At 42.4% G+C, this 25,500-nt stretch overlaps 1 protein-coding gene across 2 annotated transcripts in view; it reads left to right on the top strand.

Annotated features, from left to right (window-relative positions):
* Positions 1-25,500, top strand: part of ALDH18A1 (aldehyde dehydrogenase 18 family member A1) — a 41,259-nt gene that overhangs the window by 10,878 nt on the left and 4,881 nt on the right. The window contains exons 3-15 of one of the 2 annotated variants that reach the window (XM_019952875.2): positions 590-804; positions 5,962-6,111; positions 6,201-6,305; positions 9,148-9,300; positions 9,759-9,849; positions 12,768-12,892; positions 13,905-14,049; positions 14,647-14,720; positions 15,881-15,974; positions 18,402-18,622; positions 20,704-20,841; positions 23,282-23,477; positions 23,577-23,698. In XM_019952875.2, coding sequence (XP_019808434.1) covers positions 590-804; positions 5,962-6,111; positions 6,201-6,305; positions 9,148-9,300; positions 9,759-9,849; positions 12,768-12,892; positions 13,905-14,049; positions 14,647-14,720; positions 15,881-15,974; positions 18,402-18,622; positions 20,704-20,841; positions 23,282-23,477; positions 23,577-23,698 — 1,829 coding nt within the window. Of the gene's footprint in view, positions 1-589; positions 805-5,961; positions 6,112-6,200; positions 6,306-9,147; positions 9,307-9,758; positions 9,850-12,767; positions 12,893-13,904; positions 14,050-14,646; positions 14,721-15,880; positions 15,975-18,401; positions 18,623-20,703; positions 20,842-23,281; positions 23,478-23,576; positions 23,699-25,500 lie in introns of both variants that reach the window. The other variant, XM_019952874.2, reaches the window with a different exon arrangement.

Below are 25,500 nucleotides of genomic sequence, written 5' to 3'. Positions count from 1 at the left end.
CACCCATAATATCATCATGAGATAAAATGAGATTAATATTTTTATTTATTTACCTTTTTGTATGCATTTAGAAATGCATGTGAAACAACATATCATGACCATTTCCCCATATTATTAAAAATTCTAAAAATATTAAATCTTCCTGCCTGTTTTTGAACATTTACTCTGCTTCTGATTTTTCCTATTATAAATAATGCTGATGAATAGCCTGCTGATTAATTTCTTTGTCTCTATCTCTGATTAGTTCCTTAGATTAAATTTCCTGAATGTGAAATTGCTGAATCAAAGATGTGAATATTTTTAAGGTTTTTAATACATTTTGCCAACATGTCTTCAGGAAAGATTTTGTATAAATTCTTGACCAGCAATATTGGAGTGTACCTGTGTACTGGATACAAACTCCACACAATACTGGACTAAAACATGCTTGATGTGGCTTTTGATATACTGGTTTTCTTCAGTTGAGAATGGTAAAACTATTTTTTGGTGGCTGAACTGGTTACTATTTTGCATGCATATTTTCAATGAGAAATTATATCACGTATTTCTCTCTTTTTTTCTTGCATTTGACTTTGTTTGGGTTCTGCAGGTCGTGTTCAGCCCTCAGCCATCAGACATGTTCGTTCTTGGAGCAACATCCCCTTTATCACTGTGCCCCTCAGTCGTACACATGGCAAGTCTTTTGCCCACCGCAGTGAGCTGAAGCATGCAAAGAGAATTGTGGTGAAACTCGGAAGTGCCGTGGTGACCCGAGGGGATGAATGTGGCCTGGCCCTGGGGCGCCTGGCGTCTATTGTTGAGCAGGTAATTCCCAAGATGGAAAATTCAGCTGAACTAAAACAGAGTCCATTTTTTAAGCTGTCATTTCAGATTTCATAGCTTGTAAAAATAATCCTCATTTGACTACAGTAAATTTAACCCGATCTGAAAACTCCCTTTCCTGAAAAGGTGCCACCAGGAGACAAGCATCCCAGGGCAAGCAGAGGGAATGTCAAGGAGCAGAGTTGATTTCGTGTAGTTCATCCCTCAGGCGTCTTAGGGAGAAGGAGCTGTGTATGTCAGTGGTTCTTAATCCTGGCTGCACATTAAAATCACCAAGGGGCTTGGCGATGCCTGGGCTTCACACTCAGCCACTTAATAAGTAAAGATGGGATGGGGCTCACCCCTCTGTGTTTTTAAAGTTCCCCAGGTAGTCATAGTCAGAGTTGAGTACCCAACTCTAGATTTGTGTGGATATTGAGCTTCCCCCCACCTTTTGCTAGGCTTTATCTTTTTTAATTAGCCCAGTAATCTTGAAATACATAGAAGCTGTCATTGCAAATATTTCCCAAGTTCAAATATTTGAAAAGACTCACCAGACTCCACAGAGAATACCCATATAAGATTTTCCTTTAAAGGCAGAGGGATGCAAGGCCACAGAAGGGAAGGTAAGCAAGCACTGAGGGGCTGAAAGAAATCCTGTGCACAAGCCCCCCCCAGGGTCCTTATCTGCATAGGACACACTGTTTCCAGATTGAATCACCAGGAGGTCTGTGCAAGGAATCTTGGCTTTGCAAGGCCTCAAGCAGAGTTTTCAGTGGGAATTTTTTACCAGACTGACTGCTGATAGTTTATCAGTAAAGAAGCTGACTTTAAGGGGCCAACATGTGAGTTTTGGACTTTAAACATCACATCACAAATCCCACTACCCGTATCTTTTCTGGGAGTGCGGGGATCAGCAAACTTTCCCTGTAAAAGACCAGTACTGAATGTGTTACTCTCTGTAAGCCATTCAGTGTCCGTCTCAACTACTCACATACCATTGTACCACAGAAGCAACCTTAGACAGTATGTAAGTGAACAAGTGTGGCTGTGTTCTGATAAAACTTTGTTTCCAAAAACAGGCGCAGGTCAAAGTTGACCCGCAGGTCATAGTTTGTAAACTCTTGACCAAGAGTCAAAAACCCAGACATCCAAATATCCTTGAGATAAAGCTGGAGTTTTTCTGTCCTAGCTGTAACTCAGCTCTGTCTTCCATAGCTATGTTTTCAGTTTTAAAAAACATTTTTACTGAAGTGGGTATTAGAATACTGCTAAAACTTGATGGAATTTTCATCATATGTTTTCTGTACTCAGCAATTATCATGAGATCTGCCTTTGAGATTGAGTCCCTCAGTTCAGTTCAGTTTAACAAATGTTTATCAAAGGGCTACTTCTGCTTTGAGGCCTTCCACAGCCAAGATTCCTTGCACAGATCTCTTGGTAATTCAATCTGGAGACAGAGTTTGGTCCCTGTGTAAATAGAGGGCTGCCTCTAACTGTATGTAGTCTCTCCCCTTGGGAAATCAGAATAAACTGGGACTCCCAAAATAATTAGGTGATTGTTCAAGGCAGACCATATCCAAATGAGAGGACCCAAATGAGAGGTACTGACAGGTCCGGAGGTGGGAAGGTTGGATGAATGTGGTCACTGTTGGAACTTCCTCAGAGAGATGAACCTCAGGGTGAGCCTTTGTGACTGACAGGATTTGAAACAGCAAAGGGGAAGTGTTCCATGCTGCTAAGTGCACATTGTGAATGGTGCCCCTGGAATTGTGTAGCCTGGTGGTCCTGGGAACAGGAAGGCTCCAGGAGTAGTCTCCAGACAGGAGACAAAAGCAGGAATGAGTTTGGCATGCTGATGGGTCAGGGAGGGAGCTGAGCTTGAAGGCAGTGGAGGTGATTTCATCAGGGAGAATGTGTCTAATTCCATTAGTTAAGGCTTTGACACTGGGTGGAGGAATTGAGTTTCTGCCTAAAAGAAGATTGAAGATTTTGAGCAAAGGAGAAACCTGATGAAGTGGGGAGAACCTGGTAATGGTTTGCTTAGGTTGCCAGCTCTCCTTCTAGGGACACCCATGGACCTTAAGGAACAGTTTTCTAGGCCAGGGCAGTCCTGACATACAGAGTCCACTATCTTGTCCAAGGATCTGATCATGTTAGGTAGACTCAGGAGCCAACTTAAAGTAGATTCCATTGGCCAAAGATGGAAATATCTGAATATCGATAATTATTGCACTGAATTTAAGCACGTAAAATATATTTAAATCTATGAATGACAATGATACTTAAAAAATATTCATTGGTTACTTTTGAAGGATTCCAGAGTGCTGGGGTCCAGCCCCGGTGGATCCAGGGAATTCCAAGTGGGGACGGCGTTGGAGATCAGGAAACAATAGCTTATTAAATGTTAATTAAAGAGTGGTTAAATAAGGATAGCTCAGTGAGAAAATTTAGTGGAGAAAAGAGGCTGAATAACTTGGTTTACGTGGAAAGCTAATAAAATTCCAAGACAAGGAATTTGTGTCACCTACGTAGGCCGCAGGTGTCCTCCCGTTCTTCCGAAGGAGAGGAGACACTAAGGCCTCCCCGGTCAGATCTTAGAAGCCCAGGCATAATTAGTAGTCTTGACGAGCCTCCACGCTCCAGATGGGAATTCAGCCAGAAGGTGAGAGAAAGAACAACATGGGGAGACCAAGCTTCGGTGAACAAGGCCTGCACTCTATTTTCCAAAGTAGTTTTTATACCTTAAGTTGTGCATAGAGGATAATGGGGGAAGGGGTAGAGTCAGTAGTAAGCCAGGCTTTCTTCCTGCAAACTTATCACATGCAAAAGTTTAGGTGATTTACATCATTTTCTGGCCAGGAGGCCTGTTAACATTTTATGACCCTTACTTCAGAAAACTTATTTTTCTTTAAAGGTGATTATTCTAAAGTCTGGCGCCACCCTCTGAAAGCATTAGATAAAGTTGCATTCCTATAGGGCAAAGGTGTGGTGGGCTATAACAAGAAAAGAATTAACTCAAGGGTCCAAGGTTACAAGCATTAAAGCTACTACACCAATTATATTAATCAGTACACTCCCAGGGACACAGTAGCAAAGGGATATGGAAACTTAGCAGCAAACATTGGCCCAACAAGTGAAAAACCCTTCAACAATACAATTTCTAATCAATCTTTTAACTGCTCAAAGGAATCTATATTTAGACAGTTTAGAACATCTCATGCCTCTCACGGTTGGGAGGCTGTGAACAATCATATGTGGCCGGAAGAACCTGTTCAGGCAGGCTAGAGGACTTCCAAAGGAGTTTATAGGTTGAAACGCTCTTGTCACGCCCAGGAACTTTATCAACTGGAGCTGTAAATTAACTTTTTCAGAGAGAGGTGGTGGGGGACAGCCACCCGTAAAGTCAGAGGTGTAGGTGAGAGCACAAAGCAGTAAAGTAGGCGGACTCTGGTTTTGGGGGTAGGTGCTCGAGAATTTCCAGGGGGACTCCTGAGGCTCAATCCCTCCTTTGCGTATGCCCAGCCTCCTTCCTCATGACCTTTGCCACGGGTGGAGTTCCTCACACTGGCTCCCGGCACCAGAGGGCCTACTCATTTAGGAAACTGGTGAATAAAGGGAAAGACACATCTGTGGTGCCTTTCACATATAAGTCATACCTCAAGGTAGCCATATAGTTGATGAAGGAAAGTTTCCCTTTATGGAAGTATTCCAGCCTTTAAATAGGGAAGAAATGAATGAATTAGAATATCAGTGTAGCCCGTAATGAATTAACCGGTCTTGGTGATGATCATCAGTAGTAACTAACATCACAGAAAGAATGCAGGCCTTCTGTATCCCCTTGATGGACACCATGACATGTAAAGAATTCTTGACATAAAAGATCAAACCTCCATACCTAACAGCAGTTTGCAGCAAAGAGAATACAGCATTAAACTGTATCACAGGGACAGAAGCAGGAAAGTCAAGGTTGAGAAACCTTGAGGGACAACCCAGTTTCTTTAATGAACAATTACAAGGGAAGAAAATGATAAAGGGGAACCTATGGATTAAAAATGAATTAAGAGACCCTTCAACTAATTGCAGTGTGTGGGCTTAATTTGCATCTCAATTTAAGCAAGCTTAAAAAAGTGGGGAAATGTGAACACTGACTGGATATTTGATATTAGGGAATTATTGAAATGTTTTAGATAATAAATTTAGTTTTGTGGATATATGCGTTTACTTTGTGTTTTAGCAATTACTTTCAGAAATATTTGCAAACCAGCAAATGTGTCTGGAGTCTGGGATTCATATTAAAATAACAATGGAGCTATAAAAGGAATATTGGAGAAATTGGCCGTGAGATAGTTGTTGAAGCTGGGTCATGAGTCTATGGAAATTTATCATTTGATTCTTACCACTTTACCTAAGTATGAAATTTTCTATGATAAAAAGTTCTTTCTCATTTCAAAAAAATTTATTAAAGTACAGTTGATTTACTATGTTGTGTAAGAAATAAATTTTTTAGATTATGATTTATCGTAGCTGTCTCATAAGTTCCTGATCCAGGTTTTAGGGTTAAAGCATCAGGAGGAATGGACAGCTTAGGAATATCGACTCTTTGATTCTCTCATGTGGATCCCTCCCAGGTGGGAAACAAAGTAACCAACACTGTTTTAGGCAGACAGAGCAGAAGAGCAGCAGCGCCTGTCCCTGGTCTAGCCAGAGGCTGCCCACAAGAGTCAGACGTGCCCTGGAAACAGCATCATCTCCCCAGGGCATGCCTTAGAATTTGAGAAGCCATCTGCTAAGTTTATGTTGCATTTCCTGGCTCCAAACTTGTGTTCTGGGCTTCATTTCCTCAAACAGCTAGGCCTTCCACATTATAGACTGTTCTGTGTATCTTCAAGTCCTGTTGGTGCCAAACCTGACTGCATATCAGGATCCCCTTATTAAAACTTGTCATTTCTGTCTGCCATCTACTTATCAGATTTGAGGAAATGTGTAGAACTCTGTATTTTTATCACACAACCTGGGTGATTTCTTCCAGAGCCAGCCCAGTGCTGATCTATAAGCCGGCACTTGGGATCCACTCATTAGTCTACCCTGACTGAATCTCTTGTGACGAGAGGAAAGAGATATTACAGGGACTTATGCCTTTTCCTTTGTCATCATCAGGTGTCAGTGCTGCAGAATCAAGGCCGAGAGATGATGCTGGTGACAAGTGGAGCTGTAGCCTTCGGCAAGCAACGCTTGCGCCATGAGATCCTTCTGTCTCAGAGTGTAAGGCAGGCCCTACACTCAGGGCAGAACCACCTGAAAGAGATGGTGAGTGTGGCTTCCCCACCCCCTATAACTGGGTCCTTAGGCCTCCTCCCCACCCTCCCAACCACACCTTGTCTGTTGGCATGTTACAGGCAATTCCAGTCTTAGAAGCCCGAGCCTGTGCAGCTGCTGGACAGAGTGGGCTGATGGCCTTGTATGAAGCCATGTTTACCCAGTACAGCATCTGTGCTGCCCAGGTGAGAGGCTGACCTTTGCAAGGGGATGGGACCTGTGAGGGTGATTCCCGTGGAATAAGGTGATTGCCAGCCGGGCTCTGGAGCCAGACTGACAGGATACAGTCTCAGCCTCAGCACTTGCTAGATGGAAGATCTGAGAAAGTTTTTAGCCTTTTTGTGCCTCAGTTTCCGTATTGAAAAATGAGGATGTCATCAGTGCCTATGGCAGAGGGTTTTCAGAAGGACTCAATGAGAAAATTTATGAAAAGCATTTAATGTGTTTGGTACAACACATACTTTTCTCAGTAATGTTAGCTCTTGTTGCTATACTTGTAACTCTTAGAACTACTCCAAGAACCCATACTTCCTCTGAAGATAGGTTAGATGTCTTTATTTCATTGACTTCTTTGACTTCGGGTGGCTTGTTTCTCCTTACGTCTGGTTGCCTTATATAATACATATCTACTATGTATTATATATAGTATAAGAAGTATATACATATATATGTGTATAAGAAGTATTATATATGTGAAGGATATTGCTGTTGGTTCGTTGGTTTTTAATTCATTTAGCAAATGTTTATTGTGCACCATTGTGTACTGAGGAGTCTGTTAGACATCGGGGATACTGCAGCAAACAAATCAGCCATGTTCCAGTCCTCACGGAACATGAGGTTACCGCCTGAATGTTCTAGAATCTTCTTTCTACATTATTTCTTTTTTACCCTAATTTACAGAATTCTTGTCAGTTGTATTTTTTAATCAACTATACAACTGTACACCAAATAGAAACATTTAAATATCACCAAACAACTAAAAAAAAACCTAACTTCCCAAGTTATTTTCAGATTTGCTGCCTCTGACCCTGTCATTTACACAGATGTTTTTATATACAGATGATGTTATTATACATCCTTCCAGGTTTGGCTCTTGTATTTCCTGTCACTTTTTCTGTTTTTCCATCTTTTTCGCAGTTGTTATCCACAGTGATGTTCAGAGTGTCATTGAGTAAGGGAGCTGAAACAGAAAAGCGTGGACTTGTTCACTTTTGCTTGTGTCTGGGACCCCACTCTGAAGTCTCAGATTTTTTTTCAGTCACATAAATTCAATGGAAATCTCAATTTTGGGCACCTTTTATTATCAGTTTTTTTTCCCTCCATAGTCCAATGACAGTTTTAGTCTTTTTTTTTTTTTTCAAAGTGCCTGGAACCAGGTGAGGAAAGTAAAGTCCAGGAACTTTGCTTTTGTTGCCTTCCTCTAGGGGCCCCTTCAGTCCCAACACCTTTGCCTTGCCTAAGATCTGATCTATAGGAAATCTTCGCTCTTTGCGCCTTATCCCGTGATTCCTTGTTTTCTTTAGTAATCCTGTTCTTAAGACCATTATTGGGGGCTTTTGAAAGTTTCCCATAAGTTGTCAGGTTAAAGACTTAAACAAGAACAGCAGCTATTTTTTCTTCATAGAAATGAACCTGATTTGCATCCTAACAGATTGACTTTCTCCAAACACATACTTTTCTCTCTGGTTTCTTGTCTTCCATCTCTTACTTGCTAATCTGTTTGAGCAACTGATATTTTCACTGGACCTTTATACCTCCTGCTTGCCTCTCCTACTTACACATGTGTTTACTTTTATTGTTTGACCTTCCACCACCAGGACCAGAATCTATATGTTCACCTTTGACCCAGACCTGTTTCCTGCAGGACTAAACTTTCTGAAAAGACATTCATGATCTAACCTATTCCATCTTCCCCAAATCATCAGCATATTTATTCTCCATCCCAACAGCTAGTACAGGGTCTGGCATTTCAGAGGTATGCAAACAATTTATCAGATGAGTGAGTAAATTACTTCCCTTGGTGATGTTACCATTTTTGTCTTCATCGCCCAAATATCACATATCATTAAGGCTGCTGTTATCTTTTCAGTTACCATGGCCAGACCCTAGTTCAGGACTTAACCCTTCCCACTTGTACTCTTTCAGTACCTTCCTTATTGACCATTTGCCTCTAGCCTTTCCTACCTCAGCTCTGTCCTGTACCACAGGAGCCTTCTTCCATGAACATCAGAGGGATTTCATTGAAACGTTTAATTCATGAGCTTAGGAGTTTGTTACCATTTTGTTTCCTGCTATCATCCCCATTTATCTTTCTCTCCTGCTAAACATTGCCTAATATTCTGATTCCAGCAAGGGGGGGCTGTTAGCCTGCCCCCACACCCAGCTCTCCACTCTTGCCTTTGAGCTGCTTGAGTAAATCTGTCCCTGAACTAGTTATGTCGAGCCCTTCTTTCAGTGTGTGTAAAGACTCATCTCCATAAGCCTCTCAGACTCATCCCACTTGCTCAGATACAGTCTTGGCTAACTCCGACAGTGGTCAGCCACAGAGCAAAAATAGGGACAGTACGGCCTGTTCCATTTTATTCAGTACACGTTTCAGGCAGAGTAATGGTTCATTCACTCACTCACGTGTTTCAGCACCTACTGTGTGTATGGCCAGACTTTGAATCAAATGCTGGGACACAAAGATTGTTTAGAAATGGCAGTTATTACTGTCCCCAGATCCCTCTAAAGTAGGTACGTTCATTTTCTTAATTTTGTAAATGGATGAGATTTCATAGCTTTCTAAGGATTAAAGTACTTTTGCAAGATGGCTTGAGCATCCTAAAATCTTCCAGGTGATTCTTTTCTCTCATCGCCAGAAGAATTAGACAAGTCTCCAAAGATGTGTTCCATTTTTAACTTTTCAGGATCCAAGAAACCTCAAGTTTAACTCCTATACTCTTAGCATCCTTTGTATGAATGCTATTCCTAGGAAGTTCACTATTTTCCTCTCCCCCACATTTTCATTCTCTTTAATCCTTTTAGATTTTGGTGACCAATTTGGATTTCCATGATGAGCAGAAGCGCCGGAACCTCAATGGGACTCTTCATGAGCTTCTCCGAATGAACATCGTCCCCATTGTCAACACAAACGATGCTGTTGTCCCTCCAGCAGAGCCCAATAGCGATCTCCAGGGGGTAAATGTGGGTAAAGTATTCATGAGGGTTGAGCATGCTGTAGACACTAATGCCATGCTATGCTGCAGACACTAATGCCATGCTATGCTGCATGTACTAACACCAGATGTTGGGCATAAACAAAATGGAGAAATGGGAGATAAGCTGGCCTCCTAGAGCAGTGGCTGCATAAGCTCTTGTAAAATCAGGGGGTTTCATTCAACTGGTGAGGCGCAATAAGGATTTAAGGTGGTGCTGTGAGCATGGCTTGTGTGTGTCAGTGGAGAGAAGGAGGCATGTTTGGAGAGGGGGTTGCCAGTTGGCATGGTGTTTTGCAGACTGAAAGGGCCTTTAAGAGCTATCATGCACATGCTCAGATTCGTTCATTTTGCCTGCCAGAGCCTAGCTGAGTACTTCTGTGAACTTCTGTTTGAACTGCATAGGTCCTTTACTCACAACTTTTTATACCTGTATTTTAGGTTATTAGTGTTAAAGATAATGATAGCCTGGCTGCCCGTCTGGCTGTGGAAATGAAGACTGACCTCTTAATTGTTCTTTCAGATGTAGAAGGTACAAAGAAATGCCTATTCTTTATATCCTGTCTTTTAAATACTGTATATGTGAGCATGAGTTCCCCTGATCTTTTCACTGTAGACCATTATTTTCTGAGCCCATATGGTCTGAAGAGGGTTTTATGATTATGATTCAAAAAAGGTGGTGGTGGAGGGGAGGCACCTGGGAGATGAAGTTTGAATGCTGTGAAATGTTGTCATTTCCAGGCACTTTAATTTTGTTTTTTACAACAGCTGTATGGAGATATAATTCACATAACATATAATTACCTTTTAAAATTTACAGTTCAATGATTTTCAGTATATTCATACAATTGTTCAACCCTCCCCACAATTTAGAACATTTTTAATCACTCCAACAAGAAACTCAAACCCTTAAGCAGTCACTCCTCACATCCTTTGAAACCCTCCAGCCCTTGGCAACCTCAAATCTACCTTCTGTCTCTATTTTTTTTTTTTTTTTTTGACTGCTCTGGGTCTTCATTGCGGCATGTGGGCTTCTCTAGCTGTGCTGCATGGGGCCTGTATTACGTAGGCTCAGTAGTTAAGGTGCATGGGTTTAGTTGTGGCATATGGGATCTTAGTTCCCCAGTCAAGGATTGAACCTGGGCCCCCTGCATTGGGAGCGCAGAGTTTTATCGATTGGACCACCAGGGAAGTCCCCCCCTCTGTCTATTGATTTGCCTATTCTAGACATTTTATATAAGTGTGATCATACAGTATGTGAATGTGATCCTTCATGACTGGTTTACTGTTCTCAAGGTTCGTTGATGTTATAGCACATATTAGTACTTCATTTATTTTTATTGCCAAATAATACTCCACTATGTAGATACACTACCTATTTGTAAGTTTTATTTTCCTAATTGTCAAGATGGTAGACATTTAAGCTATTATAACTACTGATTCTGTGAGCATTTGTGCACAAGTTTTGGTGTGAACATACTTTTTATTTTACTTAGGGGTAGAATTGCTGGATCATTTGTTCAAACTTCTGAGGAAGTACCAGGCTTGTTTCCTGAGCAGCTGCACCATTTTACATTTTCCCAGCAGTGTATGAGGTTCTAGCTTCTCCCATCCTCACCAGCCCTTCCTTCTTGGTACCTGGCATTTTGATTATAGCCACGCTGGTGGGTGTGAAGTGGTACCGCCTTGTGGTCTTGATCACTTTTAGTTTTTAATGTAAATCAAGAGATACATTATTTTAAACTGGCTCCACTATGGAAATTCCATGTGACTTCTGTGTTCTTGTGTGTTACTCTACTCCTCTCTGCTTTCCCCCTCCTCATGGAGGGGCCCTCCCAGCTCCAACTTGGCTTCCCATTCACTCTGTTCACTTTCTTAGCCTGCTCCCATTTTGATCCATAGAGAATATGGTAGAGGTATCTAAAGTGGGCCAAACCTACAGGATCCCATAAGTCCCCCACTACATTCTCAGCAAGTTAGGAAAAAACCTATTTAGTTCCCTGCCCCACACCCATGGCAGGTTAATATGGCAGGATTTGTTCCTGGTTTAGAGAAAGCCAGCATGTATCCACAAAGACCCAGCATAGCCAGAAATAAATAAATAAAATTATTTTTAAAAATAATAATAAAAATAAAACCCAGTTTGAACTAGACTTTAGTAAACCTTAGTTTTAATGCAGCCTGAAACACCAAAATTGGCCATTGGCAGGCTTGTGCTGTTAACTATGATTAGTTATCCACTGAATATTGATTTTTAGAAAGATGCCAGAATTTTAAGTACACTCTTAGTGGGTTTGAGAGGCTGCTATAATGAAAAAGAAAAGTAGGTGAAATATCAGAATGCTAGGAACTCGAGGTGTCTAGAGGTTTGGCTTAAATTGTCGCATACTATTTATGATCTCATAGCATAATGCCTTCTGAGAAGAACCAGCCCTGAGCGCCCAGAGCTGTGGGCTGCTGGGTTGGGGCAGACAGGGGCTCTGAGCGGTTGTTCCTCTTTCTGTGTGTAATTGCTGCTCGTGGTCTGCACTGCTTTGTTGTGCACTGGACGCTAGCCATTCTCACCACTCTGACTCCCTTACTCTCTCAGGGAGGATGAATATGGCCTGATTGTATTAAAGATTGGGAGCAGAAGGGTGTATTTTAGCACAAGAAAAGCAGTAACTTGAAACCAGAACATCACTGCCTAAATGTCTGTCAGCCAGCCTCTGACTGCTAACAGTTCCCTCTGCCTGTGCTCCCCTTAGACCTCGCCTTTCAAGGCTCAGATACACTCTTTTTCAAAGTGAAATTGTGAAGATTTTTAATCTTGGATGGTATGCATATAACATTTTGTGTAACTCTCATTTTATGTCAGTCTCCTCAGTTTTAAAGAGGACATTGGCTTTATGGTGACAGATCTGCGCTCTTCTGCTAACTCAGCCTGACCTTCAGAGGCTTACCCATAATGTGGGGAGTGCAGTGTGATTTTTTGAAAGGGTACTCTGAGAGTGAATGAGAACCTCTCATATTTCATGTCCTTGGAAATAGTCTCATTAAAAAGTATCCAGCTGCTGCACTGCTTGCGCAAAAGCCACTCACCTTTTTCAGTTGCATCCTTAAGGTTCAGTATCATAAGTAGCAATGGCAAAGGTGAGGACAGCTTCACTGTAGACTATAGGCAGGACTGGTAAATTTTGTGCCAGGGATATGCCGTGCTCTGATGCTGGCAAACATTCATTTACCAGGCAAAGTTAATAAAAGTATGTAAGGTACGTTCTCCTGGAGCTGATTTTCAGTGTGGGTAGGCTCCATGGACCTCTTAACCTCTTTTCTCATCAGAGCTGGCCAAATAGCAGAATTTACCTGGATAAATCGAGTACAGAGTGGTTGGGAGGTCCCCGGGGAAGTCTCTCTTGGGGGTTGCTCACTTCTGCTAAACAGTATTACTGACTCTTGTTTACTTTTTAGGCCTCTTTGACAGCCCCCCAGGGTCAGATGATGCAAAGCTCATTGATATATTTTATCCTGGTGATCAGCAGTCTGTGACATTCGGAACCAAGTCCAGAGTTGGAATGGGTGGCATGGAAGCCAAGGTAGGACTCTGTTGCCTTTACTGCCCATAACAATTTTAAAACCAAACAGTATTTTATCCTTCTTGCTTTTGTAATTGTTTGAGGGCTGATGTATATAACGATACAAAGATGATGCATGTCTAAATAAAGGTTTCATGAATATTGTGTCCCTGTATTTAGTCATGTCTTTCTATGTATGTATTAGTGATGTATAAAGAATGTGTTCATATTATAACCTCTTAAAGAACAGGGTGTGTATTTTTTAAAATTCACAAATCCTCTTAAGTGTTTTTATTAGAGCTCAAATATTTTCTGATAAAATCTTTTACAATATTCTTCTCTCCCATTAATTTTTCTAAGAAGTTACACCCTTCAGGTATAGCATCATTTGTAGCAATGGCAGAGGTGAAGACCACAACCCCATGTATGTAGCTCAGAGTACTCAGTCATATTCTGGTCAAGCAGCAGGCTGGACACTTGAGTTGAGGCACAATAAGTCAAACGTAGAAGTCACGTGTCTCAGTACCACTGTCGTGGAGAACACACTGAGCACAAAGAGCAGATTGGTTCCTCTTTAGACAACACATGCCAGGATTGGGCTGAGACAAACACATGGGCTGAGTGTGTCTTCAGAGCTTCCGAGCTACTTGAAAACCTTCCTGCACATACTTAAATTGCTTAGTATCACATTGTATTTTCTTTGTTTTTACATGTTTAAAGTGCAGGGGTCTAGACCCTGCAAAGGTCTGGATCACGAAGTATTGAATACTTAAGTGAATGCCGTTTCAGATATCCCTGAACCTGTGTGATTAATGGTTGTATCATCATATGTGTTATACTTGTACCTAACCAGAATTTCATAGTCAGTAATGAATAAATGCCATTTGGATGTATTATTATCATCTTAATTGTTCTTTTTAAATATTAGTAAAATTTCTAGATATAATTTGGAATAAAAATCTGTTTCTATACTTACTGGTAAAAATAAATTAAAGGTCTGAATCTCATCCATGGATCTAACTTCTCCCATTAGGTGAAAGCGGCTCTCTGGGCTTTACAAGGTGGTACTTCTGTGGTCATTGCCAATGGGACCCACCCCAAGGTGTCCGGGCATGTCATCACAGACATTGTGGAGGGAAAGAAAGTTGGTACCTTCTTTTCCGAAGTAAAACCTGCAGGTAAGTAGTTCTTCGTAGTGTCCCGTGGTCTGTGGATGATAGCTAGTGCCTCCACGGCCTAGATGGGGCTGAAGACAGAGCTCTCCTAGGAGGAGAGCTCACAAAATTGATGTGCTAATAGTATGAAACATGGTGTAGTTTTGAACACTGCTTGCAAAATTGGATTCTCCTTTGTTTTTGTAAAACTTACCTAACCTGACTAACTAAGCCTCCTTTTCTTGCTAAAATCATCAAGTTAAAGAATATAAGTATCCATTTTCTCAACAAACATTTGCTAGGCCCATGCTGGATGCCAGGTGCTAGGGAACACTAGAGATGCAAAGATGCATAACAAATGGTGTGTGTGCTCTCAGATGTTCAAAACGTCAGCATTGTCATATAATCTACATTCAGCAATGCAAACACATTAGAAAATTTAAGCCAAAGTGGAATAGAGAACTCCAAAAGATGTAAATCTTATTGTGTGCAGACAGGTTCTTGTGTTTCTTCCTGAGTTAATCTGGTATGCTTATCTGCCAGTTTATTGGTAAGAGTGATCTCTGGATGTGAAACAAGCATGTCATGACCGTGAGCTGATGTCTGCACATGTTCTTACAGGCCCTACTGTGGAGCAGCAGGGAGAAATGGCTCGATCAGGAGGAAGGATGTTGGCCACTTTGGAACCTGAGCAGGTAATAATCTTTGCTGATAGTTCTGTTGGTTTTCAGAGCAAGTCATGCTGTGAGGTTTAGTGCACAGTCAAGCCTGCTCTTTCTCCATCTATTCCTCAGGTCCCATAGACTTAAATCTGGGTAATAAGTGTGATTCAGATTTATTTTGCCCTTTTTCTCGATTTCATTTTCTCCTCTGTCTTTTATAGGCTGAAGTCTGAGGTAGCTTGGCATCATTATGATGTTTTGATCAAAAGTATCATGAAACTCATGAGACCAGAGAGGATCCCTAATCCTGCCACATACTGGGCAGGGAAATGTAGGAAAGTAACTTATCCCAACTCACCCAAATCACGTAGCTTACCTACAAGATGGAAGCTTCAGTCTGCTTCATAGCTTAGCCCTGCCCTGTCTGCAGTGATTCAGTCAGTTGAAGTAGCAGATGCAATAAAATGTGAGAAAGTTGGGTGGAAGCGGGGGCTGGCTCCCTGACAGTTGTGATGTTAAGGCTAGATTTGAAAGTGATGTATATAGGTTTCTTCTGAGGAGTTCTTTGGCCTGAGAATGGAAAAGAAAATTTGAAATAACTACAAGTAAAGAAAGGAAAGCCCAAGAGGACCTTAGTTTCTCTTTCTCTTTAGTCACTTCTTTTACTCCTTCAATAATCACTACTCTGATTTTCTATGTCTTCTCATCTAGGTGGGTAAGGATTGGGGTCTCCTCCAGCATTCAGGACTGGATTTTTACATTAATTGTCATTAATAATTGTCAAAAAAGAACTAGATGCAAAAACTTAACCTGGGAAATCAGGTATACAGCTGGTGCTGTTAAATAAGTGCAGTGTGTATATCATGCTGATTCCAAGTGCTGGCCCATCTCATCAGTGAACCAAATAATGCATGCCTTCTCCCCAAACACAAGGCCACGGTTTGTTAATCATCATGATCAGGAGTGGTACAAGAGGAAGAAAAGTGGAAAGATTAGTACTGAGAGAGGAAGGAAAAATGAGGGGAGTGGTGGTAGGGAATGAATGAATGAAGTAAGGAGATTTCAGTCATTGTTAATGGGATTTAGGAGCAAGGCCTGGCACACTCAGAAGAGTAAGTCTAAAAGTGTAATGTGCATTCTTCATGAGTTAACATGTTTGCTTATTTGTGTTAATCTTTTACCTTTCTTCCTAGAGAGCAGAGATTATCCATCACCTGGCCGATCTGTTGACAGACCAGCGAGATGAGATCCTGTTAGCCAACAAAAAAGACTTGGAGGAGGCCGAAGGTAAAGAGCAGGCAGCTGAGTCAGTGTTACGGAGGGATTTGTTTTGGGTTTTAGTCTTTGTTTTACCAATAATTCTTACATCATAGTCTGCCCAAAGATAAGATCGTTATGGAAGAAATTATATATTACACATCATTTTTTATTGCGGGTTGGTGGCTGGTATTCGTTGGGATTTTTTAAGTACATCTACTACCTCCACCCCCTTTCTTAGATATTCTGTACAACACCCACCCACCCCTCACCTGCTGAGGGGCTTTTTGCATTCCCCACACATCACAAGTCAGAAAGGAAAAAGACTGAGGACCGCACTATTTTAGACATTCAGCTAATAGCAGATAGCATTTACTGAGGCCTTTGTGTTGCTGGGTATTATGCTAAGGAATTAACAGGCAGGATCTCATTTTCTCTTTAGAATATGGTGCCTATAAAGTAGCTACTATTTATTATCCCTGTTATACAGAGGAGAAAACTAAAGTAGAAAGAAGTTGTTAACATGCCTAAAACCATAGTCAGTGACAGATCTGGGAACCAAACCCAGATGGACAGTGTATATAAGAATAGTGGAAATAGTTAGTGCAGCCTGTGGTAACAGATAGCTTTATCTCCTTAACCAGCATGTAGTCTGCCATCCAGAAATGCCCTGGAGGTCCTAATGATAGATTCCCTTTAAAAAAACCTTGCAGGGCTCATCAATGTTACTTTCATTCCTTAAAACATTTTTGAGCCATTACCTTGGAACTTTCTTTGACTTTACATCCGGTCTTTTGAAATTTTGCAGTATTGGAAAACCACAAAAAATTTCATAAATGGAAGAAATCTTTTTTGACATCTTACTGAAATCTTTAGTTTAAAAGAATTAAAACCCACAGAGGTTAAAGCTGCTGCTTAAGATCACACACCTAGTTGTCGGCAGAGCTCTGACTTCTGATCCCAGTTCTCTCTCTCTAGAAATCCATAAGGACACACATGACCTAAGAACAAAGCCTAGCGTATACATGAGCATAGTAATTGCCTTTGATTCGGCGAGCCCAGTTTAGGAAATTTATCCTAGGAAAAGATCGCAAGAGGAAAAAACAGCTCTGCGTGTAAAGATTCTTTAAAAAAGAAAAAAAAAAAAAAGATTCTTAGAGCAGGATTATTTATCCCAATGAAAACTGGAAACAATCTGAGTGTTTAATAACATTGGTACAGTTATGTGCATTGAACTGTATCAAGTCAATGGGATGTTAAGTAGTAATTAAATTATTTTGGCAACATGGAAAATGTATATGCACTATGAGGTGACAAACTAGAGTGTAATAGTTAATATGCACTACAATTAAAACTTTATTTTTAGCACATGGGGGAAAATGAAGAAAATTAATATAATTGGTTGATGAAATTATGGTTTCATTTTTTTTTTCTTAATAAAAGGTTGGTTGCTCCACTCCAAAGTAAAAGTCTTTTTATTATTTTGTCTTGGTGGTTATGACTATAACAAAGAAGGGGAAATTTTTCATAGTGTCATTCAACGTTAATCATAATAATGATTTGTGGTGTGTGTGTGTGCTTAGTCATGTATGACTCTTTGCAACCCCATGGACTCTAGCCCTCCAGGCTTCTCTGTCTGTGGCATTTTCCAGGCAAGAATGCTGGAGTGAATTGCCATTCCCTTCACCAGGTCTTCCCGACCTAGGAGTCAAACCCAGGTCTCCTGCGTTGCAAGCAGATTCTTTTCCATCTGAGCCACCAAGGAAGCCCAGTGATTATTTGTGATATGTGATTCCAAATGGTTTTCCTGACTGCATGTGTATACGTGTGTATATATAAATGTGTGTATGTGTGTGTGAAGAGAGATAATCAAACAATGCATACTGTTAAATTTAAACTTACCATAATTCTGTTTTATTTTAAAAGAAAACATCTTTACTTCTACCTATTATAAAACAAATTCACTTGTTATAAACAGATAGATCATCACTGTTCTTAAAGCTTTCTGACGTGTCTGTGCACATATATGTGAAATATGTGATAATTAGGGTCATATCATGCATGCTTTTTATGGTTTGCTTTTTACTAGACAGCTTTCCATATCAGTATAGCAACTGCATTGTAGCCCATTGTGTGAATCTATAGGTAGAATCCAGTTCCCACTATTATAAAAATGCTGTGGTAAGTATCCACCTTACATGCAGATTTGCTCATGAAAATGATAAATTTCTGGAACTGAAGTTGCTGCCACCAAGCTCATGGGTGTCCACACCTTTACATGATGATGTAAGCTGCCAAACTGCCCCTCCCAGCAAAGCTCTGTAAATGACATGTCCTTGTCTCCCCAAGACCCCCTGAGTTCCTTGTTTGCTCCTAACACAGTGCCACGTGTTCAGTAAAACAGCTGTAACCCACCCAGGTCTACTGCTTCATCGTGTACTCTTCACACCTCTTCAGGGAGACTTGCAACTCCTCTGCTGAAACGTTTGAGCCTCTCCACATCTAAATTGAACAGCCTGGCCATCGGTCTGCGGCAGATTGCGGCCTCCTCCCAGGACAGTGTGGGGCGGGTTTTGCGCCGGACTCGAATTGCGAAAGACTTGGAACTAGAACAAGTCACTGTCCCAATTGGAGTTTTATTGGTCATCTTCGAATCTCGCCCTGACTGCCTGCCCCAGGTATGTGACTAATGCTGGCCATTGGAGTAGGGAATTGGAGGAAGAATGTCTTTTCAGGACTCGAGATAAATCTCCTAGAGGAAAAAAAAAAAAAATCTCCTAGAGATATCTTTCGTTTCCCTTCCTTCCACCCCTTCGCCCTCCCTCCTTCCCTTCCTTCCTTTCTTTCCCTAGAGATAGTTTTTGAGACTTTATTCTCATGTTGCCCTTAAGGCAATTTATATTTTTGATTCTTCCAGTAATTCTAAAAATAATTCATGTGTCCATTTTACAGTAGAAAAAACCTTAAGCTTATAGAAGTCAATACTCCTGTCACACTTTTAAGGATGGAGCTAAACCTTGAGCCCAGATGAATCTCCCATTTGGTGATGATTCCATGCATCTGCTGCAGGGGGCACAGGTTCAATCCCTAGTCAGGGAACTAAGATCCCATATGCTGCACAGTACAGCCAAAAAGATAAAAACTTAGTTCACCGGAGCACCTTGTTCCCTGACCACAGAGTGTCTGCCACCCTGCTGTAGGCTCATTCATCTAATAGCTGGTTTTGCGCATTTGAAAAAGACCATTTAATATCAGTGACACAGATGGCTTCCTGTAGGTGCATCTCTTAGGAAGGAGAACTTTCAGTAGTTGATGGAGCCTAACATGTGAGCCCTTTAGGAAATCTGAAAAATCACAGTCTATAATTGTGGAGAAACCATGTGGCAAAGATCTTGCCAAGCAGCCATGCTCTGAAGTATAAGATGGAATTAGAGGGTGGCTTTGTTTGTGGCCCTAAATAATTCCCAGAAATCTGGAACCAGTTCCCCACTGGACTGACAACAGGATGATACCAGCTCTTTCTTTGCACTAGCCCCAAAGTTTCAAAGAGAGATTCTGTTTAGAAACAAACAAAGAAACAGAACCTTTTCTTCTAGGGCGTATGTGACCCTGGGAGTCCCACATGCTTTGTGGAGGCTGCTCCCTGACGTGATCTAAAAGCAGCCGGTCCACTAAGGGGCTCCCATACCATTGTGGTCTGTCCTCAGCCTGTGGCTGGTGCTGCCACACAGTCCCCTCTGTGTGCGTATCTGTCTCATGAAGAACCCCTAGAGATAACTGTCCGCTGGTAGAAATGGGTCCTAAGTTGCTCTACAGGCCATGTCCGTGAAGTTTTTCTGCCACCTTTTATCCATACTAACGAATACTTCACTAGGAAAAAGTTTCTTCTTATCCAGTTACAGCTGAGATTTCTCACCTGGGATCTTAACCTTGGACAGCATCACGGAATCCATGAATCCTGAAAATTACATGCAGAATGCTGTGTGTTTCTGCATTTATCTGGGAAAAGTTAACATAATTTTTGGAAGAGGTTCATGAGCAACAAAAACAAAAAAGGAGTAAGAATTATTATTCTGGAGATAAATATGTTCAAGCAAGTTTTATTTTGTAAAGTTTCTTTTGATATATTACAAAAGCCTGAAGATTTTCATTCATCCCTAGAGCATTCAGAAGGTTCAGCTTCAGGCCTCATCAGTGTCATTAGCCCTTCACTCCCAAAGGGTAACTAACTCTCCTTCTAGATGGCCTGCTTTGTCCTGCCAGCAGTCTCTGCGACAGGTGTGCAGGGGCTCAGCACCAGACATTAGAGCTCTCAGAGCAATGATAGGGCCATGGTAGGGTGTGACCAGAGATGCTGCATAGCCTCAGGTGCTGCTGACTCAGGTGGAGAAACACCTAAGTTAGGAGGCTCCTGAGCACCTGTGGCCGGAGAGGGTAGGGCCTGTGTGACCCTGGGCACTTAACTTGGGTTACTTCGTAATGGTGCTAAGGGAGCTGTATAGTACAGTTTCTTAAGATCTGTGCTTTGGCTCTGGGGTAAAGGTCCCCAGCCCTGCCACTTATAAGCTGTGTGTCCTTGAGGAATTACCAACCTCTCTGGCCTCCAGTGTCCTTGTCTGTAAAGCAGTGGATAAAGCAGGGACTTAATTCACTGGAACATTGTAAAGGTTAAACACGGTAGACCTTATAAAGTGATCAGCACAGTGCTTGGCACAGAAAATATGCTCAGTGTTTCACTGCATTCCTCTTTGATCTGCAGGTGGCAGCCTTGGCTATAGCAAGTGGTAATGGCTTGTTACTCAAAGGAGGGAAGGAGGCCTCGCACAGCAACCGAATCCTTCACCTCCTGACCCAGGAGGCCCTCTCAATCCATGGAGTCAAGGAAGCTGTACAGCTGGTAGGTCCCTGGGAATGAGCTAGGTCAGGCCCAGAGGAGCCGGGCCAGGTCTTTGGGTGTTTGAAGCAAAGCTCAGGCTGCAGAAGGCCAAGCCACTTGTATAGGCAGGCTTGACTGGAGGAGCAGCAGGTCTTGTGTGCCTGTGATGTTGGACAGCGCTGGTGCTTCCTTGGCCCAGGTTGGGTGGCTCATGAAGGTCCCTCTCACACAGCTGTGTTCTGGTACCACTGATTGACAGGAATCATTCTTGAGGTCATAGGCAGCAGGAATACCAGACCTAGAGTGTGAGGCCTGTGCTCTGCTCACTGGCAGTGATTTAGGCCAGGTCTGATGAGATATGTTTTATGAAAGTTTGTCAGAAACCATCATGCAGCTTGTATGAGGTCATGCTATTAACACTGTTATCGTTATGGTCATTATTTTAACAGTTGTGTCACTCTCCTCAACCATCCAGTGGAGGTTTTAAACTACTATTGAGCACCTACTGTGGACACAGCACTTTCATCCATCATTTCATTTAATCCTCACAACAACCCTGTGAAAAGGATACCATTAATTATTAGGTCCATTTTATAGATGGAAGAAAAGTAGGCTTATTGGTAAAATAACACCCCAGAATCACTCAGAGTTGAGATTTGGATCCAAGCAGACTCCAGATCCTTCTCCTTTTCCCTTGAGGCCCACTCGTGCGTACATTCCAGAATACTGTTGGCTGCTGGTGGGGAGAGGGGTTGGTGTATCTACAAACCTGCCTCATTATGTGCTCCCTGCCAAGAAGCTGGGCTATTCTTACAGCAACATAGTGGATGGAAAGAGCACAGACTGTAGGGGTTTAGGTCTCGGCTGCACCATATCCTCATTTAATGTGACAGATTTCCTCCTTCTCCTCCTTCCTGTTGGTGTGTAACGTATATAAAGAATCCTTATCTTATGTGATGTATATGTATGCTCATTGCTCTTTGTGACCCTGTGGACTGTATGTAACCCACCAGGCTCCTCTGTCTATGGAATTTTCCAGGCAAGAATACTGGAGCAGGTTGCCATTTCCTACTCCAGGGGATCTTCCCGACCCAGCGATCAAACCCACGTCTTTTGTGTCTCCTCCATTGGCAGGTGGTTTCTTTACCACAATGGGGAAACCCATTGTGTCCATATATATATATATACACACACGTATAAACCACCCGGACACATAACATTGCCAACACCTGAAAGTTTCCCTTTGCCCTTCCCCATCAGCATGCCCCACCCCCCTACCATCGAACTTTTTTTTTTTTTACTTCTTTCACATTCCATTTCTTTTGCCTATTCTTGAATTTCATGTAAGTGAAATCATACAGAATGCAGTCTTTCATCTGTATTCCTTTATTCATTATGTCCTCAAAATTCATTCTCATTGTTTCACCCAGCAGTAGTTTTCCTTTTTACTGCTGTATGCTGCTGCTACTGCTAAGTCGCTTCAGTCGTGTCTGACTCTGTGTGACCCCATAGACGGCAGCCCACCAGGCTCCCCTGTCCCTGGGATTCTCCAGGCAAGAGCACTGGAGTAGGTTGCCATTTCCTTCTCCAATGCATGAAAGTGAAAAGTGAAAGGGAAGCCGCTCAGTCGTGTCCAACTGTTCGAGACCCCGTGGACTGCAGCCTACCAGGCTCCTCCGTCCATGGGATTCTCCAGGCAAGAGTACTGGAGTGGGTTGCCATTACTGCTGTATAGTATTCCATTTATAAGCATGTACTACAGCTTATCCTTTCTTCTGTTGATGAACATCAGGGTTGTTTCCAGTTTGGGGAGATGCAGATTGAAGTTGCTGTGAACCTTCTTGTAAATGTACTTCTATTGTTAGTAACACAACCATATTGGGGGAAATTAAAGAGAAGGGAAAAAATGCACATAATCTTCAAGGTCTAACACAAGCACTTCAGTCAGTCCAACCAGCATCCTGGGGTAGGTTGTCAGCCCAAGTCATGGAGAACCGTGACTCCCTAGTAAGACCCAGCAGCATGTGTTAGGCTGTGATCAGGGAGCCAGTGGAGCAGCCACCTCCCTTTGTCACCCTCATAGCCTGGCATACTCTGTATCTTCTTGAACTTCCAGAGATCACACTTTGTACCTCTTCTGTCATCTTTAAAAGTATCCATCCTGTGTTTTGGCTCACTGTGGCCTAGGCCTGTCTTCTCTACCAGACTCCTGAGTTCTCTGAGGGCAGGGATCCTATTCTGCATGTTTTGTGATGTGGAGCACAGCACCTGACATGCAGAGTGTAAGCATTTGCTGGACAACTTTTCAATTCCCATGATTCCTTGTTTTTTGAATAAGTTCTCACAGCATCAGACTTAGTTCTCAGGAAGTACAGGCATTTATCTGTGAAAGGGATGCTGCTACTTGCACAATTTGTGTGATCAAAAGTCATCTTCATCTTTTTATTCTCTACCTCTTCAGGTGAATACCAGAGAAGAAGTAGAAGATCTTTGCCGCTTAGACAAAATGATAGATCTGATCATTCCACGAGGCTCTTCTCAGCTGGTTAGAGACATCCAGAAAGCTGCTAAGGGCATCCCAGTGATGGGGCACAGTGAAGGCATCTGCCACATGTACGTGGATTCAGAGGCCAGTGTCGATAAGGTCACCAGGCTAGGTGAGCTCCATCAGGTCCCTTCTCACGTGCGCAAAGTAGTTCTCATGTCCTCAGTGGCCCTGGTTCATGTTAATGGAAAAATTCTATATTCTCTTTCAGTTAGAGACTCCAAATGTGAATATCCAGCTGCCTGTAATGCTTTAGAGACTCTGTTAATCCACCGAGACCTGCTGAGAACACCATTATTTGACCAGATCATTGACATGCTGAGAGTGGAACAGGTAGGACAAGGCCATCACTTCCTGTCCTCACTCCCGAGATTTAGAAGCCTCTGGGATTAGACCGGGAGCAGCTGCCATTCCATTTAAGGCCATCTGAGAAGCAATGTTTTTGAGCATCTGCCATATACAAAGTTGTGTGCTGAGTACACAGAGTGAGTGAGACACGCCTGTGCCTCTAGAGGCTGGAAGAAACCCATACACAAATAGCTTCATTCCAAAGTGGAGTGTGTTCAGGGCTAAGAGGGTTCAAAGATAACGCTTATCACATGGCAGCCCACTGAATGGACTCTTTCCTGGCATAAAGTTTATGTTTCTGAACACACATTCCTGTTTGGGTTTGACTTGGAAAGATTATGCAGAAATGTTTTCAAGCCAAAAATTTACATATATCCTCCCCTCCACAAATGTCTTCAGTTACCAATATTAATGTGCTTATTAGTGCAGTGATTTTTAGCAGTGAGCAATTTGTATAATGTCTGCTCTGGATTATTTTCTCACTGTATCATTAAGATGATAAACTAGTGCCAGTAAGTTTTGAATATAAATGTGTGTTCCATCCTAAAATCCTAATTGCAAAGAAATAGACACTCTCCAGGTAAAAATGGACAATGTTAAATTTTCTGTCAGGACACATTTTAAGCTTTAATATCTGGTGTCATGGCGTCCTTTCAGAACTGTGTGAACTGGCACAGCAGTAGAGAGAGTGACTGCTGGCGTTGGTTGCTTTGACGCTGAGCATGTGTCTCTTCCCTTCCATCATTTTGCTGGAAAGGAAGGCTTCAATCAGCTTACAGATGTGGCATGGGAACCTGCAAGGACAGTTTAGAAAATGAAGATGTACCCCACAAATTACAAGGGAGTTAGATCACATGACCACTTATGTTTGGGGCCTGACCGCACACTAGTGGCCTGTTTGAGCACTGGTGTGTGCCAGGCACCACGCTGGACTGGACTGGACAAGAGGAAAGCTCTCTTGTATCCAGGAGTCAAACCTCCAGTTCTGATTCAGACAGACCCACAACGTCATCAGTGCTTCTGAGCATCGCCTGGACGTTCCTTAGTCAGAATGAGCCCAGGTGTGTACTTCTCAAAGCACCTTGTAATGCAGGAAGTAAAGCAGAGGGCACCTTGCACAGGGGTAGGGTTCCGGCCCCTAGGGAACCTGGTTGGATCCCAGGCCTGGAGGATGTGGGGCCCCAAATGGGAAACTGCAGGACCTTGGGAGCAATAGGGACCAGACAAATGGGGCTTGTTGGTACTTGAGCCAGTGCTTGAAGAATTGTGACTGCGTCCTCAGTGACCAGCCCTCAGGATCCTTAAATTCCTCTAGCCAGGAGCGGGATTAGCCCCAAATCTGGGCCTGAGCTGAACCTGGATATGGCATCCAGCCTAACAAAGTCAGAAATCTAACAGCTCACCACAGTTTGAAGTGGTTCCCAGCCAAGTATTGTTCTCCTCTAAAGCACACCTGGGACTTCTCTGGCAGAGGAAGAGAAGTGTGTTTGGAGCATCTCCCTCTTTCCGTCTGAGTCCAGTGCCTAAATCCCACATGCAGGGGATTGGTATTTCTTTAGTTATGTGTTCATTTCTGTAAAATGCCAGCAGTCAAGGGCTTACAAGACATCCTGCTTAAATCCCTGCTCCACTTTTACTGGGGGCTGTTGCTAGCAAGTGACCGTCAGCATTTTCCAAAGCAGAGCGTTCTGGAGGATGGAGGCTGCCTCTAAAAGGAAGCAGGGGCCGTTTTGGTTTCTAGGCCCCATGATCCCTAGGCTCATCATCTCTAGACTCACCTTGCTGTT

This window comes from Bos indicus, chromosome 26 (genome assembly GCF_029378745.1).
Source record: "Bos indicus isolate NIAB-ARS_2022 breed Sahiwal x Tharparkar chromosome 26, NIAB-ARS_B.indTharparkar_mat_pri_1.0, whole genome shotgun sequence".
In the NCBI taxonomy this organism is placed as follows: Eukaryota; Metazoa; Chordata; class Mammalia; order Artiodactyla; family Bovidae; genus Bos; species Bos indicus.
The sequence above is the reverse complement of the archived record's forward strand: the minus strand, read 5'-3'. Positions and strand labels throughout refer to the sequence as shown.